Genomic DNA, 26,914 nt, shown 5'->3' with positions numbered 1-26,914 from the left:
GTCTCTTAGCATTCTCTGTCCCCCCCGCCCCGCCCCCCACACACAAAAGATTAATTTGACTGCATGGGTCCAATGCTCTGTTTCTTGGTTCAATATTGAGAGGGTGTGTTTGGAAATGTAATGGTTATGTGGGCAGAAACGACGAGGGCACAGTTGGTTCAGGCTCTCGACCCGAGTCCCAGAGGGAAGAGCTGCCGCCGGGCAGGAGGACTTGCGTCCTTATCTGGAGGGTCGGTGCTCTAACAGCGTCCTACCGCTCAGCTCCTGACCTCCGCCCCGTCTTTGTTTTGCCAGGTGGACACGTGAGGGGAAGGCGCAGGGATGGGCGACAGCGCTAACCACCTGCCCTTCTTCTTCGGCAACATCACCCGGGAGGAGGCAGAAGACTACCTGGTCCAGGGGGGCATGAGCGACGGGCTCTACCTGCTGCGCCAGAGCCGCAACTACCTGGGCGGCTTCGCCCTGTCGGTGGCGCATGACCGGAAGGCGCATCACTACACCATTGAACGTGAGCTGAACGGGACCTACGCCATCTCGGGCGGCAGGGCCCACGGCAGCCCCGCCGAGCTTTGCCACTACCACTCCCAGGAGCTGGATGGCCTCATCTGCCTCCTCAAGAAGCCCTTCAACCGGCCGCCCGGGGTGCAGCCCAAAACCGGCCCCTTTGAGGACCTGAAGGAGAACCTCATCCGGGAGTATGTGAAACAGACATGGAACCTACAGGTGGGCGGCAGCCGGTCCCCTGGCAGCGGCGGCGGGGCACGGTGTCGTGTGCACGCGGGCCCTGGAATGCCACACGGGCACCCAGTTGCATGAGAGCCATGCAGTGGTGCCTCAGATAAGCAACCTATTCCTTAGTCATCAGCGTGGGCCCCCAAATGCCTCACTCCAAGAAGACAGCCTTTCCTCTTTTGCGGTCACCCTTGAGAGGGTGGGCCCCTACTGTGCCAGCCATGTGGGTTTCTCCACCACAGGAAACCACTGTTACCCAATTCGTGCTGGGCCCTTTCAGAGAGGCATCACAGGCATATACTGGTTTTTATTTACCCAACAGGGTCATACTGAACACACTGATTGGCACTTGATTTCACCCCTTCATAACATCTCTTGCAGAACTTTCCAGGTCGACAGACGCACAGCTGCCTCAGCCTGTTACTGGCTGCCTGATGGTCCCTTCTGTGCACCATAATTTATTTTACTAGTACCTATTGACGGACACCTTCATGGTTTATAAATAACGCTGCTAGTGACATTCTCCTAAGCTTTACGCAGCATCAGCAGGATAACCCTGAACAGGTTGGATTTGCCACAGTGAAGGATTTGGACGTATTGACAGGTTGTCATCCAGAAAGGTCCCAGAGGTTGTGACAACTTACATTCCTGCCACACTCTCAAGAGCACTTGATATCAGGAGCCACCAGGCTGGCTGATGGTCTCCTGCTCAGACCCACGTGTTCAACCATGTCCTTGTGTTTCCTGGATGTATGTTTTCTATATATCCATGTGGATGTATGACAGTACAGGCTTTCTGAGGATTCTATACACCGACTTCTTGACTCCTTTAATATGTTCTGCACTGAATTCAGTCTTGCAAACAGATACTATGTATTCAGTATTTTTCATCGGTATTCATTACATAAGTCTTAGACCATCTTTTTACTCTTTTCTTAAATCAGATAAATCAGATTTATTGAGGTGTAATTTACACACCGTGAAATTCATCCTTTTTAGGTATATGGTTCTATGATTTTTTGACAATCACAGGGCATCATGTAGCCCCCCACCCCAGTCAAGACATGCAACAGTTCCATCACCCATCAAGCATCCTCATGTTCACCCCCAACCCCAGCCCCTGGCAACTCCTCATCTGATTTCTGTCCCTATAGTTTTGCCAGAATGCATATAAATGGACTCACACAGCATGTAGCCTTTTCAGAGCAGCTTCTTACACTCCACATAATGCATTCGTGAGTCAGCTGTGTGTCAGGGGTCCATTCTTTATTATGGCCGAGTAGTATTCCACACCCTTTGCTTTTGCCCTCTCCTCACTTTGAATCGGATGCCTCTCTGGTACGTAACTATTACTGCTTTTGTTTTTCATTCCATCTGTGAAGCATGACAAAATTTTCAAATTCACCTTCCCTTCTGCCTTCCCTCCCCCCTTCCATCTCCTTGTGTGGGTTGGTTATGTTTTTATTTTCACTTCTGATTCTTTTTATAACTTGGAATAATCAACTCAGGTTGTTTATTTACTACTGTGAAAGATATCTATTTCTCTCCCACTAAGAACAGTTGAAGAAGCGAATTTACCCAGCTGTCAGCCTTTTTCTCATTTTTGTTTTCCATGTTGTCAAGGTTTATCTCCTCTTTCTGTGATCACATCTCTTGCAGTTACAGGCAGCAACATGTGTAAGTGCTCAGAGTGAAGCCTTGTAGAGGCAGACAGATTGTTATTATGTGATCAGGGTCTAACACAGAACAATCAGTTCTAGGAGGCGACTGATTGGAAGAGGGCAGGAAGACCATTCTCTAGACCTCATGGATTATACCAGATGGTTTCTAAAGCCCAATGTGGCTTTGAAAGTGCCCACCTCTGTATCCTAAAATCTATTTTGTTAGTTATATACTTGAAGGCACTTAAATAATATATCAGGTCTATTGGCTTTATTTATTGAATGAACATACAAACACATAAATAAATGTGATTCCATTTTACCATGTCAGGACTTAGGATAGATTGGAAATGCTTTCTGCGTCTTTCTCGTCACTTTCACTTGCTATGGCTTCACTCTCTTCTCCTCGTGGCAGGGTCAAGCTCTCGAGCAGGCCATTATCAGCCAGAAACCTCAGCTGGAGAAGCTGATCGCCACCACAGCCCATGAAAAAATGCCCTGGTTCCACGGAAAAATCTCTCGGGATGAATCTGAGCAGATTGTCCTGATAGGATCAAAGACAAATGGAAAGTTTTTGTAAGTATTGTGTCTTTTCCCTTCACCCAGTAGCTCCAGGCCTGCTTGGCCAGTTAGTGGTAGCTCAGCCTCCCCATCGCTGGAGTCCTGGTGACCCTGGGGAAGGGATCATGTGCTATCATCAAAACACGTGTGTTGGTTGGCTGCACAGGCATCTCAAATTGAAGCCATCTCATGGAATTCAGCATTTGTTTTGCCCAGTATGGCCCCAAAGTGAACACTTTTCTTGGGCACCGAGGGACATCATTGAAGAATATCTATTCAGCCACATATTCTGCTTTTAATGACAAACATGGGATGCGTAACACTCTCTGTGGCTATCCATCCAAGCTAAAGATACTGCAGTGTGTTTGCTCACACTTGCCCCAAGATCTCAGACTTTTCTTCTCTTTTTACTTGGGGAGAAGTACCAATAGGATGGATAATAAAGAAAATTTGCTGGGAGTCACTCATATGAAAGGTTAGTGCAGGAACTTGATCACAAGCAGGTGTGCAGACTCTGGCCTCATAATCTCAGAAATGAGGTGTGTGTCTCAAGGCCTGCTCAGTCTTATCCTCAGTGCTCAGTGCACCTCAATCCTGGAGGTGCTGGAGATGCAGGCTGCTGATACTATGTATCAGGGTCAGTGGTCCAGAGAGGGCAAGGAGCTGTCTCGGACAGGTGTCAACCTCATTCCCCCGAGGTGCTGTGGCTGGTGGGATGCAGGGGGGGCTGCCAGCCAAGGCATGCTCACCTGTGTTTGTCACTGCTCAGTGACCCCCGCCCCGGACATGCTGACTGGGTGCCCCAATCTGGCCTCGGACACTTACACAGCAGTGTGGCCCCATGACCAAGGAGGTGGAGTCACACCCAGCTGGCATTGTAAACTTTTCCTAGAATTGAAGTGTTTTCTCTGAGTATCCATCTATGTAAAGAATTTTCCTCAGACTTTCCCATAATCCCTATTATTTAAGAAATGATCTTAAACACAATACTCAAAAAAAAAAAAAAAAAAAAAGATCCTAAAAACAAGTCCAGAGCAGCCCAGGCTGGCACACAGCGTGACTGGGATGATGGCTCAGTGGATGCAGTAATGGCCTCTGGCAGGAATCATGGGACAGAGGGAGATTTTTTCCCCTCAGTGTGGCACCTCTCAGCTCATTTTCCCCTGAGGTTTGAACTTTTACCACCTTCTTAGGAATAATTTCCATCACACCTGTCATGGCACTGCATACATGGCATCTTGGTACATTAAGTCAGCCCCAGTTTGGGTTATCCAAACAGCAAGGCCTCTGCCTTCTCACCAGTTCAGAAGCCTGCACTCAGACTCTCTCCAGGGAACAGCTACGTTCAGGGAGACCGCCTGCTCCCCACCCACCCTGGGACAGCCCCACAGCTGTGGGGTCCTTCCAACTGGGTCTTCTCCGGCCCCATCCAGGTTTCCCTAAAGAATGTGTCTCCTGCCTACTTCCCCATCATTTAAACCGACTCGTCCATCTGTGGACCAGCATTTATCAGTGTCCACAGTTGCGTGAGGCACTGGACACCAGCTCCGTCCTGGGCATTGGAGACGGAGGCGTCTGCCTTGTGGAGCCCACATGTCACTGGCAGAAGTAGACACTGAATGATTGAACAAGAGCTGCACAGCACATCAGAGCATTTAAGGAAGGGACTAGAGCATGCTGTGGTTGGGGGTTCTGTTTTATGCTGGATGACGAGGAAGGGCCTGACTGTAAAGGAGACATTTGTGCAGAGACCTGAAAGCAGCTGGGAGCCATCCTGATGAGGGAACAGTATATGTGGGTGCCCAGAGGCCAGAAGTGTGCTAGGAGAGCCAGGCCACCATGAGGCCACTGTGGTTGGTGCAGAGTGAGAGGGGGAGAAATGGAGGATGGGGGCCAGGGACTGAAGGCTCTCGGGCATTGGGAGGACTTTGCTTTGGGCAAACCAGTCTGTCCAGCTTCGGGAAGGTGTTAGGGAAGATCCAACTGAAGTTCAATGGGACCCGTCTGGCTGCGTGTAGAAAAGAGCCAGTGCAGAGGTGCAGAAGTGAGCATGCTCACCGGCCACACTGGGCATGTTTTCTCTCCGCTTGAACTATGGTGTGAAATCCATTTGCGGTAGCAGAACCCCTGAGCCAGAAGGGACCTCACTGCTAATGGTCTAAATCCCTTGATTTTCAGACAAGGACTTAGGCACAGAGGAGCTTGCCCAAGGCTTGTCAGGCAAGTAGGAGATGAGAGCTGGAATGTGGTGTCCCTAGCATGTCTAGGCTGAGAGGAAGCAGAAGCAAAAGCCACGTCCAGGGCGTCCACTGTCTCTGGCTCCACCGCTCTCCCCGTGTAAGGCGTGGTGCCAGGGCACATCACTCAGAATGCCCGCTCCCCCCTCTAGTCTCCTGTCCACACAGCTTGGCTGGGACTGTTCAGGAGTGGCTTTGTGAAGAGTGGCTGTCAGGGACTTGGTACTGTCCTTGGAGAATAAAGGCTCTTTCCAGAGGAGATGGACAGTGTGGCCTGTAGACCCTCCCTTGCAGTCATCTGTGGCATTTCTAGAGGTGGCTTTTCATCACCTGCTATGATGGGCTGAATGTTTGTGTCCCCACAGATTTGTATGTGGAAGCCTCAGCCCCCAGTGTAACAGATTTGGAGGTGGGGCCTTTGAGAGAAGATTAGGTTTAGACAAAGCCATGAAGATGGGGCCCCATGATGGGATTATCTATGAAAAGGAGGAGGCTGGAGTCTGCCTGCACCAGAGAGGCAAGGCCATGTATGTGAGCGTACAGCCAGATGGCGGCCGTCTACATGCCAGGAAACAGGCTTTCACCAGCATCGTGAGCCAAGACTTCCAGCCTCCAGAACTGAGAGAAAGAAACATCTGTTGTTGAAGCCCCTCAGCCTGTGATGTTCTGACTAAGGCACCTGCCTGTGTCTGGGGTCTGGCTTGGCCAGATGGGAACACCAGACAGGGACCCTCAGCCCAGGTCCTGTGGGTCGGGCCCGGAGCTCTGCTTCATTCGTGACATCAGGGACAGAGGCAGAGTGGACAGGCTGTGTTGGGGATGAGTCCCCTCAGCTCTCTGAGGCCTCACATAACAGCACAGTTTGCCATTTTGAGAAATTAGCCACAGCTCAGGTGTGACTACAAAATGGATTTGTTAGGAAAGAGAAACAAAGCTTACTTTCTGAAAATGTTGTATCCTCTCCCCCAAAGGAAGGATCCAGAATTGGTGGGGTCCAAATCATGTATAATTTGGACACCCTCTTTAAGAAAGAACACAAAATTAGGTACAAAATACAGTATATTTTAGAGTGAGAAAAAAGTCACAATGATTTACAATTTTTAAAAAACTAATCAATCCCTTAAACATACAAAATTTAGAAAAAGTAAGATTTTTATTATTACTTAAGTTCCTGACACATGTCTATAGCACCTTTTATTTTCTACATCTTTTGATGGCATAGTGTTTGCCTCTTCCTTTGACAATAATTTGGTAGTATTTTTTTTTTATTAGTTTCTGCTTTATAACAAAGTGAATCAGTCATACATATACATCTGTTCCCACATCCCCTCCCTCATGCATCTCCCTCCCTCCCACCCTCCCCATCCCACCCCTCCAGGCGGTCACAAAGCACCGAGCTGATCTCCCTGTGCTCTGCGGCTGCTTCCCACTATCTATCTACCTTACGTTTGGTAGTGTATATATGTCCATGCCTCTCTTTCCCTTTGTCACAGCTTACCCTTCCCCTTCCCCATATCCTCAAGTCCATTCTCAAGTAGGTCTGTGTCTTTATTCCCGTTTTACCCCTAGGTTCTTCATGACATTTTTTTTTTTTAATTCCATATATATGTGTTAGCATACAGTATTTGTCTTTCTCTTTCTGACTTACTTCACTCTGTATGACAGACTCTAGGTCTATCCACCTCATTACAAATAGCTCAGTTTCGTTTCTTTTTATGGCTGAGTAATATTCCATTGTATATATGTGCCACATCTTCTTTATCCATTCATCCGATGATGGACACTTAGGTTGTTTCCAGCTCCGGGCTATTGTGAATAGAGCTGCAATGAACATTTTGGTACATGTCTCTTTTTGAATTATGGTTTTCTCAGGGTATATGCCCAGTAGTGGGATTGCTGGGTCATATGGTAGTTCTATTTTTAGGTTTTTAAGGAACCTCCATACTGTTCTCCATAGTGGCTGTACCAATTCACATTCCCACCAGCAGTGCAAGAGTGTTCCCTTTTCTCCACACCCTCTCCAGCATTTATTGTTTCTAGATTTCTTGATGATGGCCATTCTGACTGGTGTGAGATGATATCTCATTGTAGTTTTGATTTGCATTTCTCTAATGATTAATGATGTTGAGCATTCTTTCATGTGTTTGTTGGCAGTCTGTATATCTTCTTTGGAGAAATGCCTATTTAAGTCTTCTGCCCATTTTTGGATTGGGTTGTTTGTTTTTTTGCTATTGAGCTGCATGAGCTGTTTATAAATTTTGGAGATTAATCCTTTGTCAGTTGCTTCATTTGCAAATATTTTCTCCCATTCTGAGGGTTGTCTTTTGGTCTTGTTTATGGTTTCCTTTGCTGTGCAAAAGCTTTGAAGTTTCATTAGGTCCCATTTGTTTATCTTTGTTTTTAGTTCCATTTCTCTAGGAGGTGGGTCCAAAAGGATCTTGCTGTGATTTATGTCATAGAGTGTTCTACCTATGTTTTCCTCTAAGAGTTTGATAGTTTCTGGCCTTACATTTAGGTCTTTAATCCATTTTGAGCTTATTTTTGTGTATGGTGTTAGGGAATGATCTAATCTCATACTTTTACATGTCCCTGTCCAGTTTTCCCAGCACCACTTATTGAAGAGGCTGTCCTTTCTCCACTGTACATTCCTGCCTCCTTTATCAAAGATAAGTTGGCCATATGTGTGTGGGTTTATCTCTGGGCTTTCTATCCTGATCCACTGATCTATCTTTCTGTTTTTATGCCAGTACCACACTGTCTTAATTACTGTAGCTTTGTAGTATAGTCTGAAGTCAGGCAGCCTGATTCCTCCAGCTCCGTTTTTCGTTCTCAAGATTGCTTTGGCTATTCGGGGTCTTTTGTTTTTCCAAACAAATTTTGAAATTTTTTGTTCTACTTCTGTGAAAAATGCCAGTGGTAGTTTGATAGGGATTGCATTGAATCTGTAGATTGCTTTGGGTAGTAGAGTCATTTTCACAATATTGATTCTTCCAATCCAGGAGCATGGTATATCTCTCCATCTATTTAAATCATCTTTAATTTCTTTCATCAGTGTCTTATAATTTTCTGCATACAGGTCTTTTGTCTCCTTAGGTAGGTTTATTCCTAGATATTTTATTCTTTTTGTTGCAATGGTAAATGGGAGTGTTTTCTTGATTTCATTTTCAGATTTTTCATCATTAGTGTACAGGAATGCCAGAGATTTCTGTGCATTAATTTTGTATCCTGCTACTTTACCAAATTCATTGATTAGCTCTAGTAGTTTTTCGGTAGCATCTTTAGGATTCTCTATGTATAGTATCATGTCATCTGCAAACAGTGACAGCTTTACTTCTTCTCTTCCAATTTGGATTCCTTTTATTTCCTTTTCTTCTCTGATTGCTGTGGCTAAAACTTCCAAAACTATGTTGAATAAGAGTGGTGAGAGTGGGCAGCCTTGTCTTGTTCCTGATCTTAGTGGAAATGGTTTCAGTTTTTCACCATTGAGGACAATGTTGGCTGTGGGTTTGTCATATATGGCCTTTATTATGTTGAGGAAAGTTCCCTCTATGCCTACTTTCTGCAGGGTTTTTATCATAAATGGGTGTTGAATTTTGTCGAAAGCTTTCTCTGCATCTATTGAGATGATCATATGGTTTTTCTCCTTCAACTTGTTAATATGGTGTATCACATTGATTGATTTGCGTATATTGAAGAATCCTTGCATTCCTGGAATAAACCCCACTTGATCATGGTGTATGATCCTTTTAATGTGCTGTTGGATTCTGTTTGCTAGTATTTTGTTGAGGATTTTTGCATCTATGTTCATCAGTGATATTGGCCTGTAGTTTTCTTTCTTTGTGACATCCTTGCCTGGTTTTGGTATCAAGGTGATGGTGGCCTCGTAGAATGAGTTTGGGAGTGTTCCTTCCTCTGATATTGTTTGGAAGAGTTTGAGAAGGATGGGTGTTAGCTCTTCTCTAAATGTTTGATAGAATTTGCCTGTGAAGCCATCTGGTCCTGGGCTTTTGTTTGATGGAAGATTTTTAATCACAGTTTCAATTTCAGTGCTTGTGATTGGTCTATTCATATTTTCTATTTCTTCCTGAGTCAGTCTTGGTAGGTTGTGCATTTCTAAGAATTTGTCCATTTCTTCCAGGTTGTCCATTTTATTGGCATAGAGTTGCTTATAGTAATCTCTCATGATCTTTTGTATTTCTGCAGTGTCAGTTGTTACTTCTCCTTTTTCATTTCTAATTCTACTGATTTGAGTCTTCTCCCTTCTTTTCTTGATGAGTCTGGCTAATGGTTTGTCAATTTTGTTTATCTTCTCAAAGAACCAGCTTTTAGTTTGGTTGATCTTTGCTATCGTTTCCTTCATTTCTTTTTCATTTATTTCTGATCTGATCTTTATGATTTCTTTCCTTCTGCTAACTTTGGGGGTTTTTTGTTCTTCTTTCTCTAATTGCTTTAGGTGCAGGGTCAGGTTGTTTACTCGAAATGTTTCCTGTTTCTTAAGGTGGGATTGTATTGCTATAAACTTCCCCCTTAGAACTGCTTTTGCTGCGTCCCATAGGTTTTGGGTCGTCGTGTCTCCATTGTCATTTGTTTCTAAGTATTTCTTAATTTCCTCTTTGATTTCTTCAGTGATCACTTCATTATTGAGTAGTGTATTGTTTAGCCTCCATGTGTTTGTATTTTTTACAGATCTTTTCCTGTAATTGATGTCTAGTCTCATAGCATTGTGGTCGGAAAAGATACTTGATACAATTTCAATTTTCTTAAATTTACCAAGGCTTGATTTGTGACCCAAGATATGATCTATCCTGGAGAATGTTCCATGAGCACTTGAGAAAAATGTGTATTCTGTTGTTTTTGGGTGGAATGTCCTATAAATATCAATTAAGTCCATCTTGTTTAATGTATCATTTAAAGCTTGTGTTTCCTTATTTATTTTCATTTTGGATGATCTGTCCATTGGTGAAAGTGGGGTGTTAAAGTCCCCTACTATGATTGTGTTACTGTCGATTTCCCCTTTTATGGCTGTTAGTATTTGCCTTATGTATTGAGGTGCTCCTATGTTGGGTGCATAAATATTTACAATTGTTATATCTTCTTCTTGGATCGATCCCTTTATCGTTATGTAGTGTCCTTCTTTGTCTCTTCTAATAGTCTTTATTTTAAAGTCTATTTTGTCTGATATAAGAATTGCTACTCCAGCTTTCTTTTGATTTCCATTTGCATGGAATATCTTTTTCCATCCCCTTACTTTCAATCTGTATGTGTCTCTAGGTCTGAAGTGGGTCTCTTGTAGACAGCATATATATGGGTCTTGTTTTTGTATCCATTCAGCCACTCTGTGTCTTTTGGTGGGAGCATTTAGTCCATTTACATTTAAGGTAATTATTGATATGTATGTTCCTATTCCCATTTCCTTAATGGCTTTGGGTTCGTTATTGTAGGTATAGTCCTTCTGTTGTATTTCTTGCCTAGAGAAGTTCCTTTAGCATTTGTTGTAAAGCTGGTTTGGTGGTGCTGAACTCTCTCAGCTTTTGCTTGTCTGTAAACGTTTTAATTTCTCCATCAAATCTGAATGAGATCCTTGCTGGGTAGAGTAATCTTGGTTGCAGGTTTCTCTCCTTCATCACTTTAATTATGTCCTGCCACTCCCTTCTGGCTTGTAGAGTTTCTGCTGAGAGATCAGCTGTTAACCTGATGGGGATTCCCTTGTGTGTTATTTGTTGTTTTTCCCTTGCTGCTTTTAATATGATTTCTTTGTGTTTAATTTTTGACAGTTTGATTAATATGTGTCTTGGCGTATTTCTTCTTGGATTTATTCTGTATGGGACTCTCTGTGCCTCCTGGACTTGATTAACTATTTCCTTTCCCATATTAGGGAAGTTTTCAACTATAATCTCTTCAAATATTTTCTCAGTCCCTTTCTTTTTCTCTTCTTCTTCTGGAACCCCTATAATTCGAATGTTGGTGCGTTTAATGTTGTCCCAGAGGTCTCTGAGACTGTCCTCTGTTCTTTTCATTCTTTTTTCTTTATTTTGCTCTGCATCAGTTATTTCCACTATTTTATCTTCCACCTCACTTATCCGTTCTTCTGCCTCAGTTATTCTGCTATTGATCCCATCTAAAGTATTTTTCATTTCATTTATTGTGTTTTTAATCGATGCTTGATTCATCTTTAGTTCTTCTAGGTCCTTGTTAACTGTTTCTTGCATATTGTCTATTCTATTTCCAAGATTATGGATCTGGGAAATAGAATCTTGGATCAGCTTTACTATCATTATTCTGAATTCTTTTTCAGGTAGACTGCCTATTACCTCTTCATTTGTTAGGTCTGGTAGGTTTTTATCTTGCTCCTTCACCTGCTGTGTGTTTTTCTGCTTTCTCATTTTGCTTATGTTACTGTGTTTGGGGTCTCCTTTTTGCAGGCTGCAGATTCGTAGTTCCCGTTGCTTTTGGTGTCTGTCCCCCGTGGCTAAGGTTGTTTCAGTAGGTTGTGTAGGCTTCCTGGTGGGGGGGACTAATGCCTGTGTTCTGGTGGTTGAAGCTCGATCTTGTCTTTCTGGTGGACAGGTCCACGTCTGGTGGTGTGTTTTGGGGTGCCTGTGGCCTTATTATGTTTTTAGGTATCCTCTCTGCTAATGGGTGGGGTTGTGTTCCTGCCTTGCTAGTTGCTTGGCATAGGGTGACCAGCACTGTAGCTTGCTGGTCGTTGACTGAAGCTGGGTGCTGGTGTTGAGATGGAGATCCCTGGGAGATTTTCGCTGCTTGATATTATGTGGAGCTGGGAGGTCTCTTGTGGACCCGTGTCCTGAAGTTGGCTCTCCCACTTCAGAGGCACAGCACTAACTCCTGGCTGCAGCACCAAGAGCCTTTCATCCACCCAGCTCAGAATAACAGTGAGAAAAAGTAGAAAGAAATAATTAGTAGAAGAAAGAAAGAGAGATTGAAAGAAAGGAAGAAGGGAAGTAAGGAAGGAAGGAAGGAAGAAAGAAAGAAAGGAGGGAGGGAGGAAGGATGGAAAGAAAGGAAAGAAAGGAGGGAGGGAGGGAGGGAGGAATGAAAGCAAAAGGAAGAGTGAATGGAAGAAGAGAGGGAGGGAGGGAGGAAGGAAAGAAAGAAAGAAAGACAGGAGGGAGGGAGGGAGGGAGGAAGGAAAGAAAAAGAAAGTGGAAAGAAGAAGGGTGGGAGGGAGGGAGGGATGGAGGAAAGAAAAAGAAAGAAGGAAAGGAGGAGCGGAGGGAGGGAGGGAGGAAGGGAAGGGAGGAAAAAAAGAAAGAGCAGGTAAAGTACAATAGAATAAAGTATGAAATATAGTAGCGTTATTAAAATTAAAAAGTAATTATTGAAAAAAAACACGGACCGAAAGAACCCTGGGACATATGGTGGAAGCAAAGCTATACAGAGAGAATCTTACACAGAAAATTACACATACACATTCACAAAAAGAGAGCAGGGGGAAAAATCAAAAATCTTGCTCTCCAAGTCCACCTCCTCGATTTGGGATAATTCGTTGTAAAAAGAGGAAAAGGGCGAAAAGTCTGAAATCTTGCTAAGTCCACCTCCTTAATTTGAGATAATTCGTTGTAAAAAGAGGAAAAAAAAAGGGGGGGAAAGTCTTAAATCTTGTCCTCAAGGTCCACTTCCTCAATTTGGGATGATTCGCTGTCCATTCATGCACTCCACAGACGCAGGGCACATCAAATGGACCGTGGAGCTTTAATCCGCTGCCTCGGAGGCTGCACAGAGAGATTTCCCTGTCTCTGCTCTCACAGCTCCCGGGTCTCAGCCTTGGACCTGGCCCCGCCTCTGCGCGTAGGTCGCCGGAGGGCGTCCGTTCTTCGCTCAGACAGGACGGGTTTAAAGGAGCCGCTGATTCGGGGGCTCTGGCTCACTCAGGCAGAGGGGAGGGAGGGGAATGCCCTCTCCTCGCGCACCAGGCAACAAAAGGGAAAAAAGTCTCTTGCCTCTCCGGTAGCTCCAGACCCTTTCCCCGGACTCCCTCCGGGCTAGCACTAACCCCTTCAGGCTCTCTTCCTGCCGCCAGCCCCAGACCTCTCCCTGCGCTCCGACTGAAAGCCGATACCCGAGCCTCAGCTCCCAGCCCCGCCCGCCCTGGCGGCCGAGCAGACAAGTCTCTCGGGCTGGTGTGTGCCTGAGGGCACCGATCCTCTGTGCCAAAATCTCTCTGCTTTGCCCTCCACACCCCTGTTGCTGTGCTCTCCTCCGCTACTCCGAAGCTTTCCCCCTCCGCCACCTGCAGTCTCCGCCCTCGAAGGGGCTTGTAGTGTGTAGAAACCTTCCCTCCTTCACGGCTCCCTCCCACTGGTGCAGGTCCCGTCCATATCCTATTGTCTCTGTTTATTCTTTTTTTTCCTTTTGACCTACCCAGGTATGTGGGGAGTTTCTTGCCTTTTGGGGGGTCTGAGGTCTTCTGTCAGCGTTCAGTAGGTGTTCTGTTGGAGTTGTTCCACGTGTAGATGAATTTCTGATGTATCTGTGGGGAGGAAGGTGATCTCCGCGTCTTACTCTTCCGCCATCTTCCCTGACTCGGTAGTATTTTTTTCATTTTGAAAAAAGAAAACTCAGTCCTTCCTCTAGGTTCACAGCTCATTCTGAGTAATGCATGTCCATTTTTAGGATCATTGTCAACTCTGCGAAAAGAAGTTGGAGTGGAAGAAAGAGTGGTCTTCTCTGGCTGTGATTAAATATCTTTTACAAATCATATAAAACTCTAAGGCCATGTAGTCACACCGCTGGGCCCTGCTTGGGCCAAAAGAGGCCCTGGGGACGGGCTGTGGTCAATGGTTCTCTGACTGTCCAGTTCAGAAATATCTCACCATGTGGTTCGTGCGGGACAGCTCAGAGCTCACATTCACAAGTGCTGCTCCAAGAACACATCACATCTGCTGAAATGTAATGTGCTAGTCCCTTTGTGTCATCATGTAAGGGATCTCAGAACAAAAATGCTCTAAAATTTCCATGTTATGCAAACGAAAGACAATGGAATTATCACTTGCTGTGTGTTTAGTACCCAGGAAAACATTTTATTGTTTCTGGCTAAAAGTCCTTGCAAGTCTTACAGAGTCAAGAGTGAGTTCTAGGTGACCTTTAAAATACACAGATGGCAGCTCTCCAAACGGCTGAATTAACATGGCACAGAAAAGATAGTATCTCAGATTTGTCAAAGGAGTCATCAAACCAGTAAGTCGCCAATGCCATTTTCACTGTAGTTCTTATTTTCTGACTTTGGAAGTACGCTGTTCAAAAAAAAAAAAAAAAAAAAAGCTGCAAAAATAGCCTTGCATTCCACCAGATGTGTGCCAGGCATTGTGATAGGACTGTGACAAACAACATAGACTTTAGTCCCTGCCTGCACCGTGCTTACAGCCTAGGGGAAGATGTTAAATTCAGAAACACATAACTGCAGAGTGTGTGACGTGTGACTACATGTCCCACTCCATCCATCACGGTTGTCCCATCTAATGACACCATTGGTATCTTTATTTCTGTTCACTTGTTTGTTGTCTGTCAGTCCCACTTGTTCTGCATGCCCAAGTGCAGGGACCGGCCTCCATCTTCGCGGGTGGAGCCCCAGTGCTCAGAACAGGTCTCAGTGGTAGGAATCTTTTTCTGGGGAAAGGGACATTTCAGCTGTGCTCTGAGCAGTGAGGAGAAGAGAATCAGTAGAGAAAGAAAAGAAAGGGGTCCTGGGCAGGAGGAAGTGTCAGTGCAGAGTCTTAGGGGGCAACACTGCCACCTGAGCATGGCCTGGCCCAGGAACAGGGCAGGAGTGACAAGCTGTGTGAAGGAAAGGCAGTCCAACCAGACAGGAAGTCCCTCCTGACCCTAAGGGGTGGACCGGGGAATGGATTGTCCACTCAGGGAGAGTGAAAGGGGGCCGATAACATGATGGGAGGGGGTACAGCAGGGGTCCAGAGGGCTGTCTCAGGCCAGATGGTCATCCTATTACCACACCAACTGTAATATTTGCCAAATGATCCTTAAACTGGCCGATTAGATTTAGCTGAGGTTGAGGTGGTAGTAAGGCAGTTCTGGACTCCATCAGGAGGGAGGAAGAGCCACAGCAGGATGAATGCTGGGGCGGCTGTGCCCAGAGCCGCTGGGTGAGAATGGTGGAAGGCAAGAGGTGCTGACTGCAGGTCTTATTTTGGAAATGCTTGGTGAACGCCAGGCCAGCGTTGCCATGGGACTAAGAGGTGGAGGGGATTGAAGGAGATCCCAGGAGAGCAGGTAGGGATGAGGAGCTGCCAGGTCGAGTCTCCTGGGCCAAACCAGTGGTGCAGTCAGGTCTGGGAGACTTGTGAGGTCCTGAGGAAGACCCTGACCTCTGGGCTGGCCCCCTGGATTGTGAAGAGAGGAGAATGAGGGTTCTGCAGGGGGAGAGATGGCAGAGAGTCAGGTCTTCGACCAGGACCGTAGTTTGCAGAAGTCAAGAGCGAGTGTTACCCATGCCATAGCTGAGTAGTGTGGGCAGGGCAGGAAGGTGAGAACAAAGGCCTAGAGGAAGCCCAGGAGAGTTGGAGTCCGAGGGTCTGAGAGGCACACGTGCTGGGGAGTGTACGAGCTGTGGCCTGTGGGCTTCGCGGGTCCTGAGGTCGTAGAGCGTTACAGCCCCTGCAGTTGCGGGTGGTCCCCAGCACCCTGCGCTGGCCTGTGGTTGTTGCATATGATAGGTGGGACTCCTCGACCCGTGCTTTTCTCATGACAGCTCTTCAATATGTTACCGTCATCCCAGGTAGCCTGGGGCCCTGTATGCAGAGAAACAAGACAGTGCAGAGGCCTCTGAGCAGGTACCACGTAGTGGTGCCGTTTATCCTTCTCATGCCCTCCACAGTCAGCCGCCTTTCCAGCCCTGCAGAACAATTGAGTTCCCTGTGTGATGTGCTCTTATGTGCTCTGCCTCTGAAATCCAGGTACCCCAGACGTACCCTCCCCTGTCGCTTTCAAGGAGAAATAAAGACTTTAATCTTTGAGTCATCCCTTCTTCATGGGCCATTTCCTAGATGGCGTATGACGTTCTCATTGTTTTCTCCCCTATTCCCTTCTCTTCCCTTCCCTTCCCCACCATATCCTTCTCCATTATAGCCCGATGCCCCTCACACCCTCTCCTCCTTTACACACATGTACGCGTCCACACACACACACACACACACACACACACACATTCATTCATTCATGCCTCTAATGTCTGGGGCCCTGTAGGAGGCCTTCCGGGAGAACCTACGGGTAAAACAATGAGCAACATGCACAGATGGTCCAATGAGGGCATACACCATTCAGTACACAACTGGGTACTAGAAGATTTGGTGACAGTGGCTTTCTAAGGAAAAGGGTTGTGTCCACCCAGAATCAGGAATGTGCTAAACCATGTGGTCCTTGTCCAGGTTGGACCTGGCTTGGGGACTCTGGGTGACATACCGGCCATCTTGAATATGAGAACAATACCTTTCACCAGTTCCCTCCCCCTCCCTCTCTCCCTTCCCCATCAGGTATACTGGGTGGCAGGTGGATGCCTCTCTTTGGAAATCGCTATTAGTAATCTTTTTCAGTGCAAGTACAACCCTGTAAGGTAACCAGGATAAACTGTATTCAGAATATGCTACATTTTTTCAGAGACATTGAGATAGCTTGTAAGAATATACACTTGTATTCCCCATGAGCAAGGAACAAATGTAAACTAGGAGAAAGGATGAAGAATGAAAACAGTACCTTCAGTGGGGTTCCACAGGATGGGTACAAAGTCCAGAGCAGATGATGTAAGCAGTGATTCTCAACCTTCTGTGTGTGTGCACACCACCTGGATGCTGGTTAAAGCACAGATTGCTGGGTCAAACCACACACCCCCACCCCCCAGTTTTTAACTCACTAGGCCTGAGTTATATCTCAGGAATTTGGATTTCTAATAAGTTCTCAAGTGATGCTGGTCTGAGGACCACATTTGAGCCTGCTCAAGATGCTGGATGCCTACCTAAGCTATGTTAAGAATAGTGATTTGAGATTTTCCAAGTTCATTGGAGGGTCTTTAACCATATGTGCAGTAGGGAATGTTCCTGTATTATTTGGCTGGTTGAGACAGAGTTAACCTTGAAACTGCTTCTATTTGTAGAAACTTAAGTTCAGGCAAGCGCAGCCACTTAATAGCTCTGTGATTTAGATAGCTTAATTCATCTCTCTGACCTCAGCTTACTGAATGATAAAAAGGGGAAACTACTGTGTTACCTGAGTTGTTACAGAGATGAACAAGGTAATATGTTTAAAGCTAAGCCAGTGGTTGTCCTGTATCTGTGCTTCCTACAACCATGGATTCTTTCATCAGTTCTGGAAAATAGTCATCTATTTTTTTCAAGTATTATCATCCTTCTTTCTTATTTCTTCCTTCAGAGGCTCCTATTAAACATGTTTTAGACCTTCTTAATTCATCCTCTATTCTTTCTTAGTTTCTATTTCCTTTTTCTCTTTGCACTGAACTATGTAATGTTCTTGGATTTTTCTTCCAGTTCATTAATTTTCACCTCATCTGCATCTAATCTACTTTAAACTCATCCACTGTTTTTTTTCCATCAATTATATTTTTTAAAACTTTCTAGAAATTCCATTTGTTTTTGTTGTTTCTCAAATACTCCTATATATTTTGGAGAGTATCTTATTGCTTGCTAGTTTTTGTGATTCCATCTTTTGTCTCTTTGAATATTTCATGTATAGTTAGCTTATATTGTGTATCTGATGATTTGAATACAGAAAGTCCTTAGGTGTATAAATCTCTGTCTCTCCGGCTCTTTTTCCCTCCCTGACCTCTTTCTTATAACTCCTGTTTCCTTATGTTTTGGGTGATCTTTTTGAGCTCGTATTTGATTGATATTCATCTGTGGGACTCCTGAGTGTTCTATGCTGGGAACACTGTTCTCCGGAGTTGAAGAGGTTTCCTTCTTCACTGTCCTTGCTTTAATGGGGGAATCTCAGGTTCAGGTGCCCACCTTGCTGCTGGCCCGGGATGTTCTCCCCCTGTCCACTGCAGCACTGATATTGGTATTTGTCCTTAGGTAAATCTCACTTTTTTTTTTTTTTTTTTTGCGGTACGCGGGCCTCTCACTGTTGTGGCCTCTCCCGTTGCGGAGCACAGGCTCCGGATGCACAGGCTCAGCAGCCATGGCTCACGGGCCCAGCCGCTCCGCGGCATGTGGGATCTTCCCGGACCGGGGCACGAACCCATGTCCCCTGCATCAGCAGGTGGACTCTCAACCACTGCGCCACCAGGGAAGCCCTCACTTTTTTTTTTTTTTTTTTGCTCTTATTTGCCACTCACTTTTCCCTGCTTAAGTTATAACTCACTTTTTGTTGTATATTTAAATTTCAAAAGCGACCTCTGGGTTTAGAAAAAACCTTATTCATAGATGAATGAGACTGTGTGACCCTCATATGCCACAATAAAAGCTGAGTTCGGTGAGTGCTCTTAGGTGTTGCCATCATGGATCAAAGTGTGCCATTTTATTCGACACGTGTGGTTCTGCAGCCGCAGGTCAGCATAAAGTGTCATGGCCTGTCTGAAGTGAAAAGTTTAAAGGGGGTTTTGGACTAACGTCAGTATCACTTCATTGGTCTGATCAAGGTCCCCATGAAGCTGGAGGAGAAGCAGCATGACCTAGTTTCACCTCATAAACTAGAGCAGAGGGAGAGAGAGGGGAATTGATAAAACTTTTTAAAAGGCAGACGTGTGAAACAATAGCTTGGCATGGCCCCATATTTACACCTGTGTTCCACACTGATCCTGCTTTCATTGCATGTATGGTGTGCTCATGTGCCTAAATGTTGCTATAGTGCAAAGCAAAAGCACCCAGAAGTTGCATTTCCTTTTGTCTTCCGTGGATCATTAGGGCTGATACCCCTCCTGAGTCTGGGGCTGCGCTCCGCATTATACGGGCAAGCATACTACTGGGCATGCCACTCCCATATCCTCTCCTTCCTTACTCCTCATCTGCTGTCTCGAAGCCACGGTTGGGCCCCATGCCGCAGTATCTGACCACCCGATACAGCGTCAGCACTGGAAATGAGCCCCTCCCTGTCTCTTTGGACAGCCCATCCCGGCCATAGGCACACAGCCTATCCCAGGCACCCCTTTCCCCTCCATCCAGCCACGCTCTACTCTGCCCATGGGAAAACAAACGCACAGGACAGTGAGAATGCCTGGTGGGCTAGGATGTGCCCCGGCTGTCCTGTTCTGTGTGCAGCAGACGCAATGCACTGTCCCCAGACCTTGCTGGGTGGAGGTCACCTTGAGGGTCCCACCACCTCCCAGTCTTCACTTCCCTGTCAGTGTCTGGGCATCATTACCACATGTTTTCTCTGATCCAGGAGGTCGTAAGAGGGTGGAAAAGGGCTTCAGCCCCACAGGCTGTGCCTGGCAGAACGAACACTCTCCCCACCTCAGCTTTGCCAAGTGCTTAGTGTCTGTGAGGTGCAAGGCCTGCTCATCGCAGAACCTAAGACCATCCACCCGCAGAGGCAAGGTGGCTCTCCTGCCCTCTCACCAAGGACCTCAAAACGGTCTTAAGGCCAGTTAGGACAACTTTGCAGTTCAAAAGCGCTGAAGTCCCACACCCTGTCGTAGCAAAACACAAATCTGTCATGAGCCTGCTTCTTCCAAGATACTCACTGGGAAAAAATACAGTATTCTGGGGCTTCCGGGAATATGCCTGAAGAGAGTTGACCTGGAGGGTGGAGGCCAGCAACCCCAAGAGAACGTGCAAGACTAGTCTTTGCTCTTTCCCCTTTGGCCGTCCATGTGACAAACCTGGCGGGTGTCCCAGGGCAGAGGGGTGCTTTCTGAGGAACAGGAGGGGGCCAGGAGGAGGAGATACTTCAGCTTCCAAACCACTATTTTCCATATGTTAGATTAAAAATAGCCCAGCCCAGGATCCGCCTGCAGCCAGCAGACACCTCACAGTTACTGGCCGTTAGTGTCACCAAGCCTCTGGGCTTTGCCACCTACAGATGTTGGGCCTGTGGGTTTCCCTTCTCTGCCCTCGTTTCCTGCCAGCTGCCTCGGGGGCTGCTCGGGCTGCATGTCCACAGCCTGTCCCTGTGCCTCCCGGTCCTTAGATTGTGCTCACCAGGTAGCTGTTGCCGCTGGCATCCCGGGAGCTGAAACAGGTTGCCTGGCTGGAGCTCTGGGAGAGAAACTCTTCTGGGACCTATTCTCAGGGAGAGCCTCAAGGAAGTGTGTGCCTTTGCAGAAATCACTGCCCAAAAGCAAGAGATGCTCTATTTCTGCCTTGTATCAGCTCTCTTTTAATGCTGTTTTTCTTATGAAATACTAAACACACAGAAGAGTGAGTCACTCTGTAAGTGCAGCTTAATGGATAATTCTAAAGCAAACACCACTGGAGTCAAGAACTAAAACACAAGCAGCATCGCAGAAGGCCGCTCACTCACACCCACCCGTTACAGGACACCACTTCCTGCACCCTTGTGTCCAGCATGCCCTGGCTTTTTTCTTCTTTTTTCTTTCTCGTCACCACTTAGGACCTAGGCGTACATCAAAACTGTTTGCATTTGCCTGTTTGGGAACTTCATGCATGTGGAATCACAGTATACGTTTTATACTTGTGAGAGTCATCTGTGCTTTGTATCACTGACATTTGTTTGCTTTATTCTATGACATTCTGTGGTATGAATACCCCACACCTACTTACTCTGCACTTAGTGAGCACTTAGGCTGCTTACGGTTTTTTTGTTTTGTTTTGTTTTGTTTCCGGTACGCGGGCCTCTCACTGTTGTGGCCTCTCCCATTGCGGAGCACAGGCTCCGGACGCGCAGGCTCAGCGGCCATGGCTCATGGGTCCAGCCACTCCGCGGCATGTGGGATCCTCCCGGACCGGAGCACGAACCTGTGTCCCCTGCATCGGCAGGCGGACTCTCAACCACTGCACCACCAGGGAAGCCCGCTGCTTACGGTTTTTGATAATTGCAGATAAAGCTGTTATAAGCATCCCCACATACTTTATAGTTGCAGAATGCACACATTTTGTATATCTTGGAGTGTTTTGCTGACTCAGAGGGGATAAAAAGGTTCAATATCAGTAGAGAATTCCAAACTGTTTTCCAAAATGATTGAACTGATTCATGCTCCCACAGGCAGTATACGAGGGTGCCTATTGCCCTCGTTCTCAGAAATATTTAGCATTTTTGGTCTTTTTAAGTTTTGCCAGTCTGAAGGGTGTGTAATGGTATTTCCATTGTGGTCTTAATTTGCATTTCCCAATTTCTAATGAGGTGATTGAACCATCTCCCCAGACATTCTATGATCCTCCATCTCAGTTTTAACAACCAAAGGTCAGTCAGGGCATAAGGCAAGGTAGAATGGTTGGGCATTGGACATGGATCTGGAAAACCAGAGTTCAGATCCAGTTCATTGATTCCAGGACCCTGAGGTCCAAGATGCAAAGGACTTTAAATCAAAGAGGGTGGTATTTTGGAATGGCCTATGAGCATCATTATCCCAAGGTCACCCTTTATATGCATATACGTAAATTGATATTGCTTCATATTAAGAATTTGTATAGTTTTTGTACCTCCAAACTATCCTATTTGTTTGCCACGGATGCTTGTAAATTAAACCAAGCAGGTGTGCGTAGCCCCACATTATAAAATAGCTTCCCTACAAGATAGACTCAGTTATCCCTCATATAAAAATATGTTTTTCCTTTTCTGTGTGGTGGTTTTTCGGTTTGACAGCAACCAACTGGCCTTCATGGGCCATGTAACCAGGAAAGGGAGCTTACACTTTGGGGTGCCAGTGACCTGGTTGGGTTGGGAGGAAGGGATGTTTTCACAGAGCAGAAGGTTTCAGAAGCGGCCCCTACCGAGGCCGAGGCGGGTCTGGGCCTTTCCCGCCACCCACACCAGCTGCCCTGAGCACTGGTGCATGGAGGGAACCAGTTCGTCACGCACAGCCAAGCACGACTTAAACTTATTTTTAAAACAAGGTTCCAACGACACAGCTCATATCTCAAGTCCTGGGTTAGCTTTCTGAGGTGAACCTACAAGGCCAAGGGTGACCACGTCAGCTTCCAAAGTGCGTCTTGTGGATGTGGCCTCGTACAACCCAAAGGAGGCATCAGAAATTTCCCCTCAACCTGGAAATCCGACGGCAGCTTGGCATATTTGTACTCTTCCCAAAATACAGTGCATTGGGCACATTACTTAACATTTGGGGACCTCAGTTTCCTCATTTTAGAAAATGCCAAGTCCAGAGAGGCTTTCTGGGACCTCTGGGACCTCAGTGACTCACCCTCTCGCAGATCTTGTGATCCCAAGGGCTTGAGTTGCTGAGAGGGGAAGATGGGCTGAGGATGGCGATGACTAAGGAATTCAGCTGGGGAGGGGCTTCACCTCCATTCTGTGCCTTTGCAGCCCCACCTAGCCTGCACCCTCCCCAAGTCCCACAGGCCCTCCCTGTGGGTGGCAGGTCCCCCTGCATCACAGCGGGTGCCTCTCTGCTCGGTATCAGACTCACAAGTCTCATTTCCTAGATAAGGGAAGGGGGTGGTGTCCAGGAGCACCCACTGGGACCAGGAGGCAGAGCCTGGGCGCCCAGCACAGCCAGCGCAGACCTGGCTCTGCGTGCTGCTCCCCACCCCACGCTGGAGGACATTTTCTTCTGGCAACGTCATCTGACCACATCACATGGAACATTTTAAATCCCGGTCCTGGTCCCGCCCTCTCCTCCCTGCAAAGGGGAGAGCGAGCTTGAGGGAGTGAAGAGAGCTTTCAGCCCCCTCCATCTGGGGTCCAGAAGGTTCCTAGTTAAAATGCTCACCAAACACCAACCCCCTCCACGCCCACCCTTGGCTAGACAGGGGAGCTGCACTCCCTGGAATCTGATCCAAATGCAGACCTCACTGAAGAGAGGAGGTGAGTGAAGAGGACTCCCCAGCTGTGGAATGCTGAGGGTCCCACTTACTGGTACCCTGAGCAGCGTTGCTGCTCCAGGCAAACAGAGGACTTGCCCTCAGAGCCCAGGCCTCTCCTGATGCCCACCCAATGCTCCCCAGCCTGCTGGGCTTGGCTGTGGCCTGTCCCCGACCATAGCATTTCCTTGTCTGGAGCTTGCGGTGTCACTGAGCTGTGGGCTGGGCCTCCCTGGGTACAAAGTCCTTGACTCCTCGTTCCCGAGGTTGGGACGCTGTTGCAGGCTGCCTCCCCAGGGTGCTTCTCCCTTCCAGGTGGTAGGAGTGATAGTGATGTGCTGTCTCCTCTCTTCCAGGATCAGGTCCAGGGACAACGGGTCTTACGCCCTGTGCCTGCTGCACGAGGGGAAGGTGCTGCACTACCGCATCGATAAGGACAAAACGGGGAAGCTCTCCATCCCTGGTGGGAAGAATTTTGACACACTCTGGCAGGTATACATCATCCTTAGAAAAGAGAGGAACCGGGACCTGGACCTTGTTAGAATATGCCACCTGGGTCCTTGCCCAATCAGAGTCTGCTTTTCAGCCTTCAGGTTCCTGGATGACTGGTCTAGGGTCATCATGTCAGGTGATAGAGGCTCCCCTAGCTTATCCAGGGCCCCTCAGCTCTTGGCACTAGGAAGTGGTACCCACTCAGGACTGTGCTTAGTTTAACCGGAGACCCTGGCTTGGGGCACTAGAGGCATTTCTTTCTAAGACATTCTGCCTGGAACCCAGAACAGCCTATCAGACAAATACACACAATAGAAAGGTTTGGATGGCTGGGAAGGGAGGCCTAGAAGTGGCTAATCAGACTGTTCTTTGAGTTGTGAGAGGCCAAATTTAATATAAAATGCCAGGTGCCATTCTCACTGCAAAGTGAATCTTGCTTCAAAATTAGGGCAACCTAGCAGTTGAACCTGCGCTTCAGGCCACCACTTGTATAGGATTGTTCAGCCCTGGTCTAAAAAGGGGTTCTTCTTGACCTACCTGATAGTAAACCCGAAAACAGAGCATAATTTGGGAGTTTCTTAGGCACTAATGAGCCCTAATCTGGTGTTCATCCCTGCTTAACATTGAGCACGAACGACTTGGCTTCATTCTAAATCACAGCTCCATGAGGAAATGGCAAAGCATCCTATAAACTGTAGTGGGTCCAGAGACAGAGAAAACCAAGGGACTCTGCCATCCCAAGAGCGACAGCTACATTGAGCTTTTGTAGGTGCGACAATGTCCACACCATGTTCAAATGTCCACACCAGGCCCCGCCAGGAACCTCATGTGTGGTTACAGCAGGAAAGGACCCGACTCAAAATCTTGCCTTTTTAAAAACTGTGATCAGGGATGCCCATTACCTTTAAAGCACTTAGAGTAGCCACCACATGGTGTATTTTGGTTCTTAACACTGTAGCTGGGGACAAAATCTTCTTCTTTGAATGCTGGGTATTTTAATATTTATTCATATTAGTCATAATGCTGACATTGTCTTTTGGTTTGTAGATCATTAGCATGTAGCTTATTATCAACCATTGTTTTAATGGTATCGCTTTGAAAGAGTATTTAACCTATTAGGTACTAATGCCCAATGCAAATCAGAGAGATGAGTAGGGAATGTTGCCTTCTGGTATTAATTTCCCATCAGAGTCTCTCACTTCCTACAAGAATTGTTGATGGTGTGCATTTAAAGGCACTGGAGTCCATCTGTCAGCCCAATGCTTGAGGGTCCTGGGCTCCATCACTGGTACACAGCCATTACACTTCTCCTGAATGACCATTTTCCCTGTCTGAGCCCACTCACAGTTTCCAAGTCTGCATGCTGACTATAATGTTAAACATCTTTAATTGTTAGAAACTATATATGTTTAAGAAAGAGCATAAAAATGCCAGCAGTACCTTCCATTTTTACAAGTGTGATTTCATTGGTGTTCCATGACACCAACGTAAGGTACCTCTGTGCCCTTCCCCCACCCAGGAGTCTGAGAGTTGGTAACTGCTACACTACCCTAGTATTCCTTTCTTTAGAGCTAGAGTCAACACATCCGTGGACCAGATCTGCCCCTGGTCTGCTTTTCTGTAGTACTTGAAGACAATGGTTTTTATATGTTAAAGGGTGGTTTTTAAAAAAATAAATAAAGAACTGTGTGACAGAGATGCCATGTGGAGTGAAAAAGTCTAAAATATCACTATCTGGCCCTTTACAGAAAAAGTTTGCAGACCCCTGCCCAAGAGGGAAATCTTTACATGTATGCCCACCTCCCAGACACCCTTGTGGCATAGATTATCTGAAAACATAAGCTTGTAAGGAGATATTTGAATGACAGTGGGGAGATGTGTGATATTTCAGCTGTTGTAGGGACCTCAATACTATTAGCTTTAGAACACACTATTGCATTTAACAGAATAGAGAGAACTTTGATGTCCATCTCAGTAGTGTGTTAGGGCTGGTTAGATTGAAACATTTATTAAGAAGGTGGATCTCATGTTGTGTTCTTTCCACAATAAAATAAAATTTAAAAAACAGAATGCTCCCTGGAAGGATAAAATATATTCATTCGACAAACATTCACCTAAATAGGTAAGATTTGAGAGGAAAAAAGATTCAGAAGCAAAGAGTCCTTAACTGGAAAAGGTACCAATAAACAGATAAGGAAGAAATATCAGATATGAAGACTTTAGCTTGTCTGAAGAGGAAATGTCTGTATGAGAAAAGTAAATGTGAAAACTAAGACTGTCTTCCTATTGCATAATTTGATTAGATATAAGTAAATCTATGTGCCATTCATTTATTTTTTCATGTAGCAATCAGGCATCATGATTCATAGTTTTCTGGGAGCCATTAGCCAAGGCTGTCCATATCCTGTCAACATAAGGCCATTTACCAAAGGGTCAGCTTTCCCCATGTCCCAGCTCTTACATCACCTGTGCTGTGATGTCTTCTCTCTGAAACTTTTGGGCTGAATTGTTTGGTCCTTCCATAGCCTTTGCCCACAACACTATTACACCATTAATCACTTTACATTGTTCATTTATATCTCCACCAAGAAAGTACCTCAACTGTAGGATGATTCACCATAGTTTACCTTTTGTCCTATCTCAGGACCTAGCACACAGCAGAATGTTTGTTTAATGACTGAATAAATGAATGAACATTAGCGTGCTGAATTCATCGTTATAATATCACACAGATATGGGAGAATATAAACAAATAAATGCAACTTTCTACCCAAAAAAAAAAAAAGAAGAAGAAGAAGAAAGAGAGAAAGAGGGTAAGCCAAGAGCAGAGTCCAAAAGGGAAGGTGGCATGTAGACTTCTGTCCAGAAGTCTGAGGGTGGCAGGAGAGAGGCATGGGAAGGGATCAGGAATACCACCAAGGAAGCATCTTGTGTTGTTAAGTGCTGTCCTTGAATCACTTTTAAAGTCCAAAGGGGAGTCAGCTGCTCCAGGTCAGGATTTCTCCATTGCCTGCCTCCATTATTTATTATACTTTCTTACTTTCTTCTTTTTCAGCTTGTCGAGCATTATTCTTATAAGTCAGATGGTTTGTTAAGAGTTCTTACAGTTCCATGTCAAAAATTTGACGGGCAAGCGGGTGAGTAGCCAAGACATTGGAGTCTCACTCTTTCAGATGTTGATAATAATCGGCCTCGTTTTAGATCTGGTCTGTTGCAAATTCAAACAAGATGGGATAAGGCTTTTGTTTTTACTGATTGATTAAAATGATGTCAGATTGCTCCAGTTTTATAGATATCATTCATCAAA

The 26,914-nt window shown here is 46.0% G+C and overlaps 1 protein-coding gene across 1 annotated transcript in view; it reads left to right on the top strand.

Moving 5' to 3' along the window:
* Positions 1 to 321: 321 nt before the first annotated feature.
* The window catches only part of SYK (spleen associated tyrosine kinase), a gene marked incomplete at both ends in the record, with an annotated part of 59,478 nt that continues 32,885 nt past the window's right edge, over positions 322 to 26,914 (top strand). The window contains 4 exons of the mRNA XM_079705842.1: positions 322 to 723; positions 2,809 to 2,969; positions 23,472 to 23,607; positions 26,663 to 26,744. Of these exons, the coding sequence (XP_079561968.1) occupies positions 322 to 723; positions 2,809 to 2,969; positions 23,472 to 23,607; positions 26,663 to 26,744 (781 nt within the window). The remainder of the gene's footprint in view (positions 724 to 2,808; positions 2,970 to 23,471; positions 23,608 to 26,662; positions 26,745 to 26,914) is intronic.

The sequence above is a fragment of the Hyperoodon ampullatus genome (genome assembly GCF_949752795.1).
Source record: "Hyperoodon ampullatus genome assembly, chromosome: 6".
Lineage (NCBI taxonomy): Eukaryota > Metazoa > Chordata > Mammalia > Artiodactyla > Ziphiidae > Hyperoodon > Hyperoodon ampullatus.
This window is presented reverse-complemented; position numbering and strand designations above follow the sequence as displayed.